The following is a 17,267-nucleotide window of genomic DNA, read 5'->3' on the forward strand; positions in this document are numbered from 1 at the left end:
GCAGCCACTGTGATTTTTCAACGTCGACGTTAAAGTCGTCACAGATGATGAGGGGAGCGTCCGGTCCCTGCGCAGCGCTTGTGTGCTGTCTCGCTTAGCAGCCTGTCGTGGGCCCTCGCCTGCTCCTTGGGAAGGCGTTCTCGTTCTCGCTGATTGTCGACACCCAAGGCAGATGCTCTTAGCTTCCGAAAGCGTTTTTGTTCGCTCTGCTCTCTGAGGTTCAAAGCTCTCTTCCTCTTGCTTGATCCCCAGTCATCGAAGATTGCGTCTGATGCTTCCTTATAAGCGATCGCGCTGTCTGTCCTCTTCCATGGTTATAGACCTCCTTCACTCCGGCTACGTCACGAAAATGCGGTGGCGCTGTCGTCGTTAGTGACTTTCGCGTGGTAGGCAAAACAACGCTTCAGTCACCTTGCCTCCCGTGATTGTGCGATGGCTTGCTGCTGCGGGGAAATGCAGAATACCATGCCGACTAATCGCTTCACTATGACTTGTGCTGAAAGGCATACAAGAGGAAGTTTAGTAAGCTTGCAAAGGCTTCTTGCCGACAATGGTCGCCGTAACCAGTTGTGGGCCGCCGCGGTGAAGCGCCAAGGCTGAATACCGACGCCTGCTCATCGAATATGCGGCAAACACTTCGTTACGGCTAAGCTGGAGCTTATTCACCTTTACGCCAGAGCGGTCTACCGGATCAAAGGTCGCGAATCACTCGAGTTTGGCCTTTTTACGACGCGTGATGGGATCTTGGTGTGCGGGCGCGGGTGCGCTGGTAACATACATAGACGAGGCAGTCATATATATGTTGTATTGCGTAGGCCTGTTTCTTTGTTGGAGCATGCATAGATGTTTACCTATGTGAACTGTTCCTCAAGCCCGTTTTTTCACTTTGGTAATTGTATGTATGCGCAGTGAGCTGCTACTCGAAAGATCTGTGTTGCACTCCTCGATCTGTGATATATATGCTGCATGGCCAACCTTCGCCACGTTCACGTCAAATTATTTTTATTACTTCCAGATGAAGACTCCCACTTCACGTTAACAGCTAGTGATTTGGATCGGAGCTGCATTTTTTTTTATTTATGCCGAGCGCTTTTACTTGTATTCACAGCGGCTGATTTGTGAATGAGAGTTGTGGGGTTTATCCTACATTACCGCGGCCACAGTGGCGAGACCGAACTGGGCCACCCTAACTACGGAACCACGGGTGAAGGTAAAAACGGCCCCTGAAAAGAGATCCCCAGCAGATACAGCCACGAAACAAAGGCCCCTGGACTATATGGCCCCGGAAAAAACGTCCAGAAAGGTCCCCTCAGGAAGCGGCCCCTAGGAAAAAATGTCACCGAAGAAATTGACTGAAATCTGCCCGGGACTCACTTCGCGAAAAATTAAACATCTTACGATGCCTTTCTTTTTTTTTTTTTTTTTTTTTAGAATAGATGTAACCATTGTTTGGGTACTGGGTCCTCTGGGTGCTTTACGCGTTTACAGAAACTGGAGAAGACTTAGCATGAAAGCATTTCGAAAAAAAAAAAAAAAAAAAGCCCCACCACTATATAATATCCAGCGAGTATTATGCGGTGCATAGTTTCCAGTTTCCAAGCTGGGAAATATCGCTCTTTAATATAGGTCTAATCACCCGGCTAATATTACACATTCGAGAGGCGTGCTTGTCCTCCACCGCACAAATTTCGGTGCCATAATGGTTTTCTTCATTTTTTTTTGCGAACGCACAACATCAGTACCATGTTTTGCAAATTTCAAGCGGACGGGTAGAAAGAAGCACTGTAGCCTACATTACTGTGGCTAGACTCGAGGAAACTCAGTATAGGCCTTTAGTAAAAGAACTACAGGACGTGAAAAAAAAAAAAAAAACGGCGGGGTTCAAAATATAAATACTGTTCAAGCTAAAACCATTAACACAGATGGCAGATAAAAACAGTAAAAGTTGATTACAATGAGCGAAATTTATCGCTGATAAATCAAGCACCGGGCAAGGCGAAAGCTCGACATTGTAGTACGTTTAATTGCATCTATTTGGGGACATTTTATCCGAGGCCATTTTTTCCGGGACCACTTTTTCCTGGGACGTTTTTACCGGAACCCACGTAACCACATTGGCCGCTGCAGCTCGTAATTGTAATGCAAGCTAACAGCGTGACTACCCGTGATAAAATTGCTACCATTAACGACGACAGCCGCCCACGAACAGAGCAGATATAACAGACGCGCAGCGTTGTGATTTCAATGAATAACGAAATGATACTCAAGTCCGTGCAGTGTTAAGGCTACTGTTGCCATGCTGACCTAAATCACCTTACCCATACAGCCGCTCGACGCTAGCGAGGTGCTTCGTGCTTACCAAGAACACTCATTTGTCGCTCGGTGGGAAGAATCATCCGATAACGCAATGATGCTTTGAGCGGACTACATCGTACGCGGTTTGCGGCGCTATATATGAGCGAAACAAATCACCGTCAGCGTACTCGACTCAAAGTAGTTGTAAGCATCCGAAGCTTTGTAATTCTCTATGCGTTCCGCGCTCAATTTTCTCGGAGAAAACAGCAAATAGATGTCAACGTGGCTCATTTTTCCTGGCGGCAGCAACGCTTCTCTTGTGCGCCTTGAACCGAATCTCCATCGGTACGGCGTGCGGGTTCGTACGCTGCACGCCGTGTAGGTAGAGTTTTTCAATGTATCGCTTCTGTCCTCACCGCTGAGGCTCACTAATACTAGCACATCGTCATTTCGTCTGCCAAGAAGGCGCCTACAAATCACAATAACACGGCCTTAACAAGCTTGGCCACAGTGCCGCGGCCGCGGTCGTGCTTTTTGCCTACCGTGGGATCGCTGACGATAGCAGCGCCACCTCGATCATCTTGTGTGTTTGCAAACATGAAGGAGGTCTATAGTGTTCTTGCCTGTAGCCTCCGAAGGCGATCGCATTGTCGACGGCCTTTGTCGGCGATTGGCAGCAGCACTAGTGGAAGGCACCGCCGATGACGACGCCATTATGTGAGGTCATAGCGGGGAGAAGTTGACGAGTGGGATATTCAAAATGAGGAAATGGGTGTTCAAGCAGGAGTACACGGCCACTTGTCTTGTAAGTGGCCGAAAGTGGTGTCATCGCGCACGGGTTGGAAGCTGTTCCAAACTAGCAATCCTGCCCTTTCGAAATGTCGTTTTTGGATGTAGTGAATTAAAAAGACAGTTCACTGTTAGTACAGCTTAATCTGACGTTATTTTAAGTCACTACAAAAGCACACGAGAAGTTTTGAAATCCTTTGATAGTCACTGGGGCCCCTGCGGATGTCGTTTTGCCTTGGTAGACGGAACCATGACAGACAATAGGAGAAGAAAATGTAGCTGTTAATAAAAATGCACTGAAGGCAGGCCCGTGCAGATTTCGAACTTAAACCGCAACTAACTTTGAGGAAAAGGCAAGTAATATCCTGATTTTTCGTTGTTGCCTGAAAGCACTGATATTTAGAATAACGGTCATTTTCAGAAGAAAAATGGTGATCTGATCCTAATAACGGGGACGCTCATGGTCATTAGGTGCACCCATGCATACTTCTCAGTCGAACCGCCATAGTCCATCAAGGCCAAAAATATCTAATTTTTCGGAGCTCAAACTGAAACTGAATGAAATTTAAAATGCGCATGTGATGTTGGCAGCATCAAAGCGTCACTCTAGTAATGCTGGTCATCTTAACGACGAAATCTAAAATCGAAAGCGCTTTCGACACTTTGTTGATACTGTATAAAATTGCTTGGAACCTCGAGACTGCAAACAGGTATTATATGGCCCGCAGTTCGCCGGCTGTCAATCAAAGGCCGAAGTGACACCTCTAGCCGCTCACTTTCAACACGGTCTTCTTATGTCTACAGCTACTCATAAGCTCATGGCTCTTGGAGTCACCAATACCGTGAGCGAATTAATCGAAGAAGCCCTCACCATCCAGTAGAAGCGACTCTTACTCACACGCGTTAGGCAAGCCAATCTGGGATCTCACCACCGAGGGCAGTTACGCGGACCTTACCCCGGACTATGTCTCAGCATCCCTCCCTTTCCCAAACGGATGCACCCGGAACACAACGCCGAGAGATGGGCCGACCGAGCACTTCAATTCGAGAAACGCTTCAGCGGACGTATACGGACGCCTCATACCTGCCGTCAAAGCCAGCGACGGTGGCGGTAGCTCTCGCCCCTCACCGAAGCTAATATACAACCTGCAGCGTTCGCAGTGCAGAAAATCGCAGTCATCGCAGCAGAGGAGGTTGTCATTGCACTAGCCGACCCAATACCAAAATTGTCATCAGTGACTTTTTACAGGCTATCCGCAACTACGATGATGGCCGTATCTCTCCCCAGGCGTTACACATTCTACTTTATACTACACCATCTTCCACCTCTCGCTCACTCATTTTTGGGCTCCAGCGGAAACGCCCAGGCGCACACTCTCGCTCGAAATCTCAGCTGCTGAGCAGAGGGTATATCCGCCGTCCTGCTTCCCCTGACACTAATATGTCATACGCTCGTCCACTCACCACTTACGCGGACATGGTCCAGCACTACCAACTCGGAAGAAGCATCCTCTCGCACACCGCAATCTATCAAGACGCAAGGTCGTCCAATGGCGCAAACTACAAACTGGCTGCTGTCCACACACCCCTTCTTACACAGTAGGATCTTTCCGCAACAGAGAGCTCCCATGTGCAAGCACTTCTCAACTCCGGCCACTCTCATACACATGGCGTGGACGTGTACACTGTACAACACAGACAACTTAAACACACCAGAGAACTGGCAGACCCTCCTGCGTACCTCCGAGCCAGAAGACCAACGCTGGCGTATCCAGCGCGCGGTGGAGGACGCGACATCCCAAGGGATCCCCGCCGACCTCATCTAAGCTAACGCAACCGGTCCTTGGACTGCTGCCCTGCGTTTGAGCAAGATACCCAGACAACCATATCAGATCCAGGAGATGTCCATAAAATGTACCCCTCAAAATATTTAATATTCAGAGGATCTCCATAAATACCCACAATTGGTCCAGTGGATATTCCAGAGATGTCCCTATTGCCTCACAGTGGACGTCCACATGGACATTCATTATGATGTCTAGAGGACGTTGCCAAATCAGTCTCTGGACATTGCATGAACATTGCCAAGATGTACAAGCATGCACTTTTAGCAGAGCTAGGGATAGCTGTTGAGCAAAACACATAGCGTGAATTATAGTTTTATTCACAAAAAGACTGCAAGCTTTCAAACAGCTTCCCCTCTTCATGGGTTTCAGTTTGCGTCCGTGCTTGCGCCTCCTGGAAAATATGAAAGATGAAGTGAACAATAAAGTGGGGCATTAAGAAATTGACAGGTAACAGAAAATAGTCACAAAAAAAGGCCGCATGCACAAAACAAACTCGTCTGAAAGCTGGCAACAGAACTTACAGCTATATAACAGTGAAAAAAAAAAATGGATGTAAAACCTTTACGTGCGAAGCAAATAAACCTATTAACATGCCCGTAGTTCCACCGTGCCCGTAGTAAAGGAATGTAAAAATTTCACGACCTGTTGTCTCTGTAACAAGGATAGTTAATAATTTGTGTTCACTTCTTTTTCAGTTAAGGTTGGAAATTGTTTTAGAGTGTAAGCTGCACTATTCAGGCTGCAACTTAAGATTTCACCTCGCTGGGACTGAATGACTTCAACCTAATTAAGCATAGGTGTCCACTAAAAAGTGAGACATACTGTGCCTTCCTTTCCCCAAAAACCAACTAAAAAAATAAAAAAAAAATAGCGGAATGAAAAGGTGGTGTTAAGGCACTCTCGCATCTACTTTTAATGAGAAGCTTGAGCACCCCCCTAATTCAAACTGTGTACAGCCTTGGTAAACCATGCAAAATCATGCTTGAGCTTTCGCTCATTTAAATTTGTTCAAGCCATGCTTAAACAGGCATCTAACTGGTATGTACACACACAGTTTTGTACAAAATAGTGGCTAAATTTTCATACCTTGTTTTGCAAGCCTTTCCTGTTGCTGTTTAAGACTGCATGGAGCATGTTGGAGCCATTTCTTTATAACTGCTTGCACATCATCCACTGTTGCAACATACCGCATGTTTGACCTTGCAGGCACTGAAACAAATACAGCAGTATAGTAGCTGTGGTTCATTATTAAAATACCAAAAAGAAGGAAAAATTGTTGCCAGCCGCTGCAGTTGCTATTTAATAACTTAAGCACCTGAGTACTGAGCTGCAGCCAGTGGAATTAAAGGAACAGGGAGAGGAAAACAAGGACAAGTAGAGCGTAATGACAGCAAGAATGGAAAAGAGTTTCATACACTCTTCATAATATCCAGTGGGAACAAGCTGGCACCGCACGCATAGCAAGACAACAATCTTATTCTCTGAAGTGATCTAATAAGAGCCAGCCTAGCTTTTCACAAAAAAAAAAACTTGTACAAAAAATGGCAAAGCAGCAACCTATTCTGCGATGAAGGCATGCAAAAAGTGATGTTAAAAAAAAAATATATAGCAGGGAGGTCGCGGCCTTCTGCATCATGTTCTCTTCTATACCCACTCCCGCAAAATGCACTTTATGTCAATATCAGCAATTTCGCTCGCACATTTGCTAGGCGACGCGCGCAAAATGGCTCGCCGCCTAAAGAAAAAGCTAGAGGTTCCGATGACACAGGTGATCCTTGCGCGGCGGGAATTAACTCTGGGTCAAACATGACAGAGGTGGGCTGCGGGCTGTCATTGCGGGCTAGCTCTCCAACTACTATTTCTGGTTTGTGCACTTCTGCACACTCGTCGGGTTCACCAAGAGCAGAAAACGTGGCACGAGTATTCCTCGCAGCTGCGCGTGCTGCTCATGTCTTCGCTCTTGCTTAACTTAGGCATAGCAGAAAAAGTCGTGCTCTTAGGTGATGCTGAAACGTACGTACCTTTGAAGAAACGTACTCCACGAACAAGGCAATGCACAGGGCGATTAACAACTTGAAATGACTGCTGCTGTCAACTTCGTCAGCGAAGATGTATCCATGTGACGCGCGTGCGACGATATGTGGCTGCCAGCAACTCGGAGAGCGGTTGAGGCGATGTGAGCTTGTGTCAGCTATGCAACATATGCATGCCAGGCACAATGACACTTCCGGCTTCCGGGGATCGCTTCCGGTTGCACAGGAATGTACTGGTAGGGTGCAGAACTATTACACCAAGCGCAAGCTGCAATACTCGGAAGCGCCAAGATTAGCAGACGTTCCCAAAATACGACGACGCCACTCGACCGCTGAGTGTACTGAAATAGGCATGTACTACGGCATGAGTCATCTGTGGACACACGTCAATTGACCGCGTCTTCTCGCTCACAGGGACAACACGTGCATTGTGTTATTGTGTTGTGGTGGCTGTGCAGCGGAGGCAGGGAAGGGAACGAGACGAACGCCGCGGACGCCATCAAAGAAAAAAAAAAAAGGCGTGCTACTCCGCGCTAATTTTGTGGTAGAGTTGCCGAAGATATCATGAAAGTGACAGCGCGTCGCCCAATAAACGCATTATTGATGTTCATAACAAATGTTTATTACAACAAGCCTGCAGGCAAAGCATTTAATATTTTTCGCTCGCCACAAGGAATGCACTATTTCTTGATCGCGAATGTAGGCAGCGAGTCTCTCCAACGTTCTCCTCAACCTCTCCGGCACACGAGTTGCCCACGTTTTTATCATGCACTACGGCATGAGTCATCTGCGGACCGCGTCTTCTCGCTCGCGGGGGGGGGGGGGGGGGGGCAGAGAAGGGAAAACAGGGTCTTGAAGATCAAATTGAGGGGCTTTACTTGAAGACACTGTTTGCCTTTCCACTTAGTCCGAATCAAAATTTAAAGCAGAAATCTGCTGAACTATGCATGTCCACTGATAGTCACATTATAACATCGAAGTTATGTACACTGTGTGATATCTTCACGACCACACAAAGGTAAGGTCATGAGGATATCCACTAAAAGATGATCTTTTAATAATGGACGCATGGACATCGCATGGGTGTACAAAAATGACGTTTGATATTGAGACCTTTTGTGAAGATCCTATGGATATTGCTGGTTGTGTGGGTAAAGAGTTCACCAACACCACCGGCTATCAGTCATAAAAATCGCGTCCTTTGTTCTCTCCAGACCTGGAAGTTCCTTTCTGTCATCAACATTGCTGCCGTCAGCGTTTGCATTATGAGCGGTGGCAGGTGGCAGTAGACAGACGACACGGCCAGGCACTGTCTGCATGGTTGCCGGGTAGCGTGACGTAACGACACCAGATCACATTTCAGAAATGACTGGAACTCCCATCTCGAGAAGGTCCTTTGAAATGGGCATCGAATTGTTTGGCATCTTTTTTTTTTTTTTTTTTTTTTTTTTTAATCTACTTCTAGCCGCGTATAGCGCATTCGTGCGGTTGGGTTAAACTGTAGCATTATGCCTGTAAACACTATTAAACTAACGACTTTGTGCTGAGGAGTATGTGTCAGATAACAGAGGCACAAATTAAGAGACTAGTGTTTAAACCATATAGGCGAGCAAGGGTCCACAAAAGGAGTCGCAGACGAGAGTCACTCGTGCCGTATACCCTTAAAGGCGAAGCTCTGGTATCCCCTTCTCTAACTATTATTCGTTTTCAAAGCAACTAAACCGCGCCGGTGGTATTACCGTGGTCATGAGAATTTATTTCCTAAGCTGACGGCACTTTTGAAAAAAGCAGTAGTGGTACACTAGAGCAGTTTCTTTCTTTTTTTTTTTTTTAATTTCATTTGATCACTTGTCCCAACGAGTGGCTGATCGCAGTGCTAGCTGGCTGCGCCTTAGCCACTACCAGAGTTGATTGAAAATGATTTAAATTCGATTACTACTGACGTTTTATTCCGGGCCATAGGTTACCTTTTTTCACCTTAGCCTTTCTTTGAAAATCAGGTTAACTACACGATGATGACGTATTAGTTGTGGGCGTCTGTGGTTCGAGGAAGACATCGTGGCAGGGAGTAGCCACCACGAATAACATAGCACAGTGTGACTTCAGATCAGGGTTAATGCATCTCGAGCTCACGGAAAAAGACGGCGGGCCTCACCTCCCAAAAGATTTCGGACCGACCGACGAAACTTACGGTCGGCATGTCTTCTCGAGGCAGCTTTGTCAACACTCACGACAGCGATCGATGCGACAGTTGTTTTATACACGCGTGACAATTGGGGTGCGAAACTCGTACCCTGCATTAAAGACTGCTTTTTCCATGTTCCCTCTCGCGTACAGCTTGAGTAACGTGACACTACGAGGCCTGGCAATTGCGCTGCGAACCATGCGCCGGGGCGAGCGCAGCCGCGTGCGGTTGACGCACGAGTACGCATTCGGCGACTTTGGCTGCCCCCCGCGCATTCCTCCGCGAGCGACAGTGGTGTTCGACGTCTACCTGTTGTCTTTTGTGGAGATCGAGGAGGACGACGAGGTTCTGGGCAGCCTCAATCGAGCCGAAGTATCCCTCATGCCGTTCGATGCGGTGTACGAGGTGGGTGTACTCGCTCTGGTTGAGCTTCTGTTTTGCCTGGTCACATTTTCATGTTCGCGGTTGCAGCGTACGACTCGCTGCTGAACGAGTCTGAAGAAGTGATGTAAGTTCAACTTTGGTAGGGTAGGGTGTTCGCCCAAAATAAGTAGGCAGTGCAAGTACGCTTCCTAATGAGGAGTGGCACCGCTGCCCGTTTCATTGCCATTCCTCGTTCTTTTGCGCTGCCCGTCTGTTGCCAAGATTGTACGGCGAAATTAATTTTGGGGTCGGGTAGCGCCCTCATTACAGCGTTAAATTATTTGTAGCACAACCAGGATGGCCTTCAATATTTTTCTGAGAATGAGGGGGGGTGGGGGTGAACCCCCCCCCCCCCCCCTTTCAGCCATTCCTGAAATCACAGCCTGTAAAAACATCTCTCGCCGTATATTTTTTCGCAACTGTCAACACGCTGGTTGTTCATTCACCGCTAGTATGCGGCAGCAATTGCCACTTTTTATGTGGTAATGTTTTGCAAAAAAAAAAAAAAACAGCATTAGATTCTATCTCGGAATCGTTGCAGTGTGCGCAATGCGCCCTTTAGTTGTTTATAGATATAATTTATAGTTCATTTTACGCAACATTTATATATACAAACCTGCATATTTAATGGAAATGAGTGTTTGGTATTAGGCTTATATTATGCAAATTATTACATGGTATCTTTAGGCAATTACTGTTCAAACCAAGCACAGCGTTTAAAACGTCCTTTTTTTGTGTGTGTGTGTGTGTGAATGAAGCTGATTAAAAAGTTTGCCGTGATTTAGCTCTGGTTAACCCTAGTTGAATTGCGAAAACAACGGCTACATGGCTATGCTTGTGGTTGTAGCTTGTGGTTAAGTGTTTGATTTAGCTCTATGGTGTAAACAAGAACTGTTCAGGTAACGACTAGGCTTTTATTCTTTATACCAATGATGACGCTGCGATGATCAGTGAAGTAGTAAGACTTGGTTTCCACTCTGCTGACGACGTGCTCTGTATCTGCCGAGTCTCTGCGTAAAACCAAGTTTAAATTGCTTCCCCAATGTGTGGTGGTTTGAGGTTGGCGCTGGCTCAACTCGAGTAGAAACCACTTTGTGCAGCTTGGACGAGGGCGGAGTTCTTGTCTTTATTAAAGTCCCCCGTCACGACAACCAACTCCTTTTCAGTTCGGCTAGGCATTCCGGTATCCAAAGCGTTCAGCGCAGTTTCAACGCTGGCCTAGGGAGATATATACACCCCGGTTTCTATGACCCCCGTCTCGCTCAGTTTTACACAGAGACGGCAGCAGCATCGATGGTGGCGCCATCTGTTGGAGCGCGTTGCGTTAAACGCATCAAAGTTCACCGGCGTTTTAGTTGGTAGTGGTAAAGGCGTTTACTGCATCTAAATAAGAGGACACTTAAGCTCCGCCTTTATGGGTATGACCCGCCTTGAAGGCTACCAGCCCACATATATAAAGCCCCGCTTTAACCAAGCCGTATGAACGTGCCTTAGTGGCCTATAGGGGTAACGTGAATACCAGGGTCCTAGCAGGCTGATTCTGACATAACCGTCCCACGTGAAACGAGAGACCCAGGTTGGCAGCTCCTGCCATTTTCGGCTCGAGCCGAGCTGGCTGGCGAAGTGTTGCTTTTGTATAAAAAAAAAAAAAAAAAAAAAGCAGGGTCCTTTGTCGATCGCCTTGTGACTCCGTTATCTCCCCGCGCCTCCCTTTTGCCCTGTTCGCAGATGTGTGCACTGCGGCACAGGAATGGAAACAGGTACTACGAGGCCGGGGACTTCGCATCCGCCAACCGTTGTTACGCTCTGGCAGAGCGGCTCTTGGGCTGGACTAAAGAGCCGGAAGACCAGGAAGGGCGCGACAAGCGCAGGCAGATGCTCACCACGCTGTTCGCCAACGAAGCGCTGTGTGCACTGCGCACTCGTAACTACGAGCGGGTACGTGCGGCAGATCCTTCAATCTACGCGGGATGTCTTAAATTTAATACTCTCTCTTTAACGCTGTTTCTTCAGAACAACGGATTGTGGAGCGAGTTGTGGCGTGATACAGTGTTGTTTACGCCGTTTCTTGAAAGTTATGAAATGCACAATATTGCAGCCAGAAGTCTGTATTACTTTTCAATGTGATCTGCGTCAATTTTTATGCCTTAGCGCCGCCGATGAGCGAGGGCATGCCGGCCTTCATTGCACCTGCTTTTAACATGATAACGTTAAAAACCCTTTTGACGAAAAAAAAAAAAAAAAAAGGTGTCTGCGAGACTGGAAAATCCGGATTGGTCTAAAGGTGTCACGATGTAGTCATGAAGTTACACTTAGTGACGTAGCATAAATACTGAAAGAAAAAAAAAAGTTGGGTGTCAAGTTATGCAGTCGAACCTCTTACCGATTCAAGTTAATTAGCTAGGCTGAAAATCACGATGCGGTGACGTTGATATCTGCGATAAGGTACACCAGGGGGTACACCCAAGCGACCGTAAAGATATTTTAGCGCTATCGCGTTGCTCTGTTAAGCCGAACTTGAGTGTCCCCAAAGATTGATTTTTCCTTCTGGAGAGCGCCAAGGACGGTCTAGTGGTTTGCAAATCTTGATCCGCAAAGTGCAGAGATTGAAATCATACACTGAACTCAGGACTCTCAGAAAAATAGGGCAGTGTAATCTTGCCGAATTTGGCTACAGCTTCTGTTTTTCAGGGTGATGTATGTTCGGCCGTTTCGCCCGGGTATTTGCGCTGTCAAGGAAAAATGGATAGCTGGTGCAAAGTAGCCACGCACGCTTCTCTTCAGCAGGGGCGCAAAGCCTCAACTAATACTAAATTGAAATTCCATCTAGATATGCGGATGTAATATTCGTTAATGTCACGAATTCGCTTGTTCGACAAAGCAATATTTAAGGGCTCTTTCGACGCTCATCACGTGACGTTTTGTGAATGGGCCTTCAATTGCCAGTCCTATGAGTTGCTTGAAAGAAAGCAAGCGTTCGGAAGTCGTGCGTTCACTTTTGTGTTGCTCATATAGTTGCCGCAAATTGGTGTTTTGATTTGAGCTTCTGGACACATGCCCTAAGATGCTGTGAAACGAAACGCAGCGCTAGACAGAGGACGCGCGCTATGAACCAAAACTATTTATTTTACTTGTGACCAATTGATTGGCTATAAATATCTGCTTTGGAAGTCAGCTCATGACATATATAGTAAGCGTGCCTTTAGTTTACCTTTCATTTTCAGGGTGTGCAGCTTTGGACTTTCAGATTCAGGTTCAACCTCTGATCCGCGCAGGACTGAATCTGTATGGTCAGGGCAGCGGCGCTACCGGACGTCGCAGTCTACCTGCTTTTCAGAATCAACAGAACGTCCCTTCTGTGAAATGTCCCGAATATATCTGAGCAGTTGGACATGATGCACCATGCGGGTTATTCGTAAACAGTGGACTGAATTCTCTCGTAGCTTGTATGCTGGCGAACTAGCCGGTGTGCCGAGTGTTTCGTGTATCCCACAGGTGTCACCCGTTGTTGAGTTGATATGGCTGCTTAATTTGGAATATATTCTTGGTACTAGTATGGGAGGCGACTCGAGGATAACAGCATACCGGGTGAGGCTTTGCTCTTCGGGTACTCTGACGTCGGGAGGAGGTCGTCGAGGATGAGAAAACTTGACGCCTTACTTTCTCAGCAAAATGACGCTCTCAGTAAAGCATAAGTATACGCTGTCCAACGGACGTCCCCCATTCCAGTAGAAGGGTAACGGGGCCTGAAGGTTCGACATATCAAAATATCATGCGAGACTGGCCAGCGAAGCCCCGACCCTTTGCCAAATTGCGAAGAGAGAAGGATGTATGCCTGTGTTCTTTCGGGCCATGTAACTTACCACGCATTCCTGCAAGGCTGTTCTTGTCCGGTCGTCGACTGATCAAGGCTTGGCTTAAAACGATAGCGCTCGTTTGTGCAGAGGTTCGAATTCGCCAATAGGACTGTGGTTTCTTGCGAAGCTCCGGTCGTTATTTTGCCCATTTCACGGTGTTCGATAAGCTTGAAAACGCAGATGGGGGCAGCGCTTCTAGCCTCAGGGCCTCGGACACCAGGAGGTGGTCGCTGATGATCAAACCATTTACTCTCATAGCAAAAATGAGGCTCTTAATAGGGCGCATAGCATAAGCTACGCTTTTCTTTGTTAAAGCGAGTCCTTCGTTCCCCCCGACAATTAGCCGTTTTAATTTTGACTTTCTAATGATTGTCGGTCACTGGATCATTCGTCTGCATGCCTTGAGCAGCTAAGCAACAACAATTGACAAACTAGCGAAACGGCTACCACTGTGTAACGTACAATTCAGAGGCAGCTGTCAGCGGTGGTGAACGTAGAAATTTTTGTTATTATTTGTCTAATTTGTCTCAGTACACGTAAAGCTGACGTCTTTGTGCGGGCCTTTTGGGTGATGATCGTGCAGCATTCAGGGCACAGCGACGTCGCTGCATATTGACCAACCAGCGTGGCGCGGTTCCGCCATCTCCGCGGATTTGGGAAACGCGCGCACCCTGTAACAGCTGCCCCTGTAATAAACCGCTGCGTGCAGCTGTTACAAGGAAAGCAGTAGGTGAATGTAGTTTTGTGACGTTACTCGAAAGAGGGATCGGAATCAAAAGGCATCAGTTCTGCACCGGCGTTACGGCCCGAGAGGTCCTGGTCAACCGAAGGCCGGCGTCCACGATCCGTCATCTGGGCAGCGCAGCGGCGAGTCTTACTTCCCTCTTCTGCAGGCTGTGCATTGTTCCCGTCAAGCCCTGAAGCTGGACCCAGAGTGTGTCAAGGCGTTGTATCGCTGCGCCGTGGGCCTACGCAATCTGGACCATCTGGACGGCCTGGAAGAGGCCGCTCGCATGCTGCTCCGTGCCCGAACGCTGACACCCGGGTCGCGCCCCGTGGAGAAAGAGTTGATCCTCGTCGAGCGGCAACTGCAGTCACGGAGGAAGTCCGAACTCACCCTGTATCGGTAAGCTATATCAGAGACAAGTTTACTAGTGATGAAAACTTCCCCATGGTTGTCGCAGACTTAAAGGGAGCGGCTGTATAGAACCTGCGCTTTGTTGGACATATGTCACTGTTGAGAAGTGTCCTTTCGAATGTTTACGACGTTTTTCGAGCGAGATAAAAAAAAAAGCGTGATGCAAAGTATATTGCGTTTTTATCATGAAGGGTTTGTTTTTTACCGCCTCAACCGCTGGCGAGTTTCCGGTGAAACTGCACAAAGCTTGCGTATTGTGGTAACCTTTTTATCGTGGTAAGTTTCACAACGGTGCTTACCCAGTTGAGCCGTGCACGATGCAGAGGCGTAATCGTCTACGCCGAGATCACAAGATCGACGTATACCGGACCCACAAACGCCGCTTTCTTGCCGGAGCTGGGCTTTAGCCGGAGGGTGGTGGTGGCGCAATTTCTAATTAGTCACACCATTGCAGCCGCTTTCTATTTCGCACTGTAAGTCGGCATACCGCAGCTGCACACACCGCAGCAGAGTATACACAATTCCGCGCCACTTAAGAAAAAAACACACCTGAGGCTCAGGACTTCGCAATGTCGCTCGCCGATGCTTAAAGGAGAGCCACGAAAGCAGATGATATCAGCTGAATTGGATACTGCAGAGAGAAAAATGGATAAACAATACATTTTTCCCGGTAAAACGTTCCTAAACCAGTTGTTTTTTGTAGTCATTCCACTAAGTTGGACGAAAATATTCGAAGCTCATCACTTGCAGAGACGATACGACCGGAACGTCGTATTCAAGTGGCTGCGTTCCATGTAACGTTCGCTTATTTTACACCGCGCGCTCTGCGCATTGTGGCATTGTCGTGGTAACTTTTCCACTGTAGAAAAGAGATGGCACCACCACTACCCTTCTCTGAGAAAACCGCGTTTGCGGGTTTCGGTTCTTCGATCTCACGACTGCCAGTGGTGGTCGACCTCGACATGGACGATTGCGTTTTTGCACCGTGCACCGCTCTGCCAAGTACGTACCGTGGTGAAACTTGCTATGCTACAAAGGTTAGCAGAGTACGCCACTTCTGTGGGAATTTGCGCCGAAAACGAGCCAGCGGTTGAGGCGGGGAAATTTTTAAAGCTCTTCGTGATATAAAAGCGCAACACTGTACATTTGGAATAAATTTCAGTAGCACGTAGCAGACATGTTAGAACCTAGAACCAAACCTTTGCAGCAAGAGTACAAAGTTCGGAGAGCGGCCAAATGGTCTAGCCGGATGGATGGGTGCGATAACACATGCGTCCTTTCGCAGTTCGAGCTGTCATTTTTAAGTTCTTATCCATCTGGAGAACGCCAGGATGTGCACTTGCCGGATGATGGGCAGTTGATGGAAAGATAATTGGGCTTATAAATTGTGCTCCTCTGCCGCAACGTTCTCAATCGTGCCCGCATGAAATTATATAGTCGTACAATCTCCACACACTTGCCGTCGTTGAGAAAGTCGTATTCTTGCTACTGAATCCGCGTTTTCCGGAAACTGTTATAGAAAGACCAAATGCAGAGCTCAAGCTTCCTCTCATTCCAGCGGCGAACGAGTTCAGCGCTTTTACCTTTCCATAACTTGAAGCATTTTTGCCTTTGTGGCTCTTATAGCAGCGGAGGTCTGCTAAACAATTTGACTGACACACGCAAGGTACGCACACATCGCACACATGCGCGCGAGACGAAAAGAAAAACCTAGGAAAGGAAGTGAGGAAAGTTGTGGGGTAGAAGTAACAGGAATATTTCTCGCCTGCTCCAATTCCGGATACACACGAGGCGCGCACGCACACACACACACACACACACACACACACACACACACACACACACACACACGCACGCACGCACGCACGCACGCACACACACGCACACGCACACACACACACATGCGCGCAGGCGCACGCGCGGTAGAGAGAGAGAGAGAGAGAGAGAGAAAACTTAGGAGAGGAACAGAGGAAAGTTGTGGGCGAGAAGGAATCGGAGTACCTCCGAAGTGTCTTATCTAATGATGTCTTACTTGCCTGCTCCGACGATGCGGCGAGCAGCAACATGATGCGCGCCCTTGGTACCACCGAACGCCAAAAGGAGGTCCCGGACGAGGATCAAACAGCACGTCAGCGTCGCCTAAGAATCGAAGAGAGCGTGGAGCCGACACTCCGTAGCGTGATCCGCAAGGCGCTGGAGGCGCTTGCCAGTGCAGAAGACGGCACAGAGCTCGAACTTGACGCAGAACATCCACCGGAGGAGATAGACTACGTGCAGCAGCTGTGCGGAACTCTGGGCCTCACGCTGCGACCGATGCCAGAAGGGGGCCACAAGGTACGCCGCGCCCGATAAGCCGCCTGAAGCAGGAAGGCATGACTGGGGCATCAAAGTGGTTTTGAGATGTGGGGATGAATAAATGCTTCAAACGGGGCGCAGTTTCTGCACATCGCGTCTCTTTGCTTGTGTCGTCAGACTTACGAAATGTTTATGCGTGTAATGTTCACTTTCCGGTGTCCATGTATTTATTTTGAAGAAAAGATGATTCTGATAAAATAGAAGGTACATCAGTAACTCCCTTCTCAGTGGAGCTATCACCCGCGCTGCGAAAGATGCTGGAAAAGTGGGTGTGAATGAACAAAGCAAGGTGCCGTATTGCATGGTTTCGGGACAACTTCGGCCACTCCGTGCTCTCACATCGCA

General features: G+C 47.8%; 1 protein-coding gene and 1 long non-coding RNA gene across 2 annotated transcripts in view; one reads left to right on the forward strand and one right to left on the reverse strand.

Annotated features, from left to right (window-relative positions):
• Window positions 1-17,004, forward strand: part of LOC146201831 (inactive peptidyl-prolyl cis-trans isomerase FKBP6-like) — a 30,409-nt gene extending 13,405 nt beyond the window's left edge. The window contains exons 3-6 of the mRNA XM_084583454.1: window positions 9,302-9,554; window positions 11,301-11,510; window positions 14,323-14,555; window positions 16,628-17,004. Of these exons, the coding sequence (XP_084439580.1) occupies window positions 9,302-9,554; window positions 11,301-11,510; window positions 14,323-14,555; window positions 16,628-16,919 (988 nt within the window). The 3' untranslated portion in view covers window positions 16,920-17,004. The remainder of the gene's footprint in view (window positions 1-9,301; window positions 9,555-11,300; window positions 11,511-14,322; window positions 14,556-16,627) is intronic.
• Window positions 4,990-7,438, reverse strand: LOC146201832 (uncharacterized). The gene is made up of 3 exons (XR_014701771.1): window positions 6,953-7,438; window positions 6,018-6,140; window positions 4,990-5,322 (listed from the first exon to the last, which is right to left on the reverse strand). It is a non-coding gene; the product is annotated as an uncharacterized LOC146201832 (long non-coding RNA).
• Window positions 17,005-17,267: the final 263 nt, after the last annotated feature.

The sequence above is a fragment of the Amblyomma maculatum genome, chromosome 1, assembly GCF_055883805.1.
Source record: "Amblyomma maculatum isolate TAMU_Amacu chromosome 1, ASM5588380v1, whole genome shotgun sequence".
Classification (NCBI taxonomy): Eukaryota; Metazoa; Arthropoda; class Arachnida; order Ixodida; family Ixodidae; genus Amblyomma; species Amblyomma maculatum.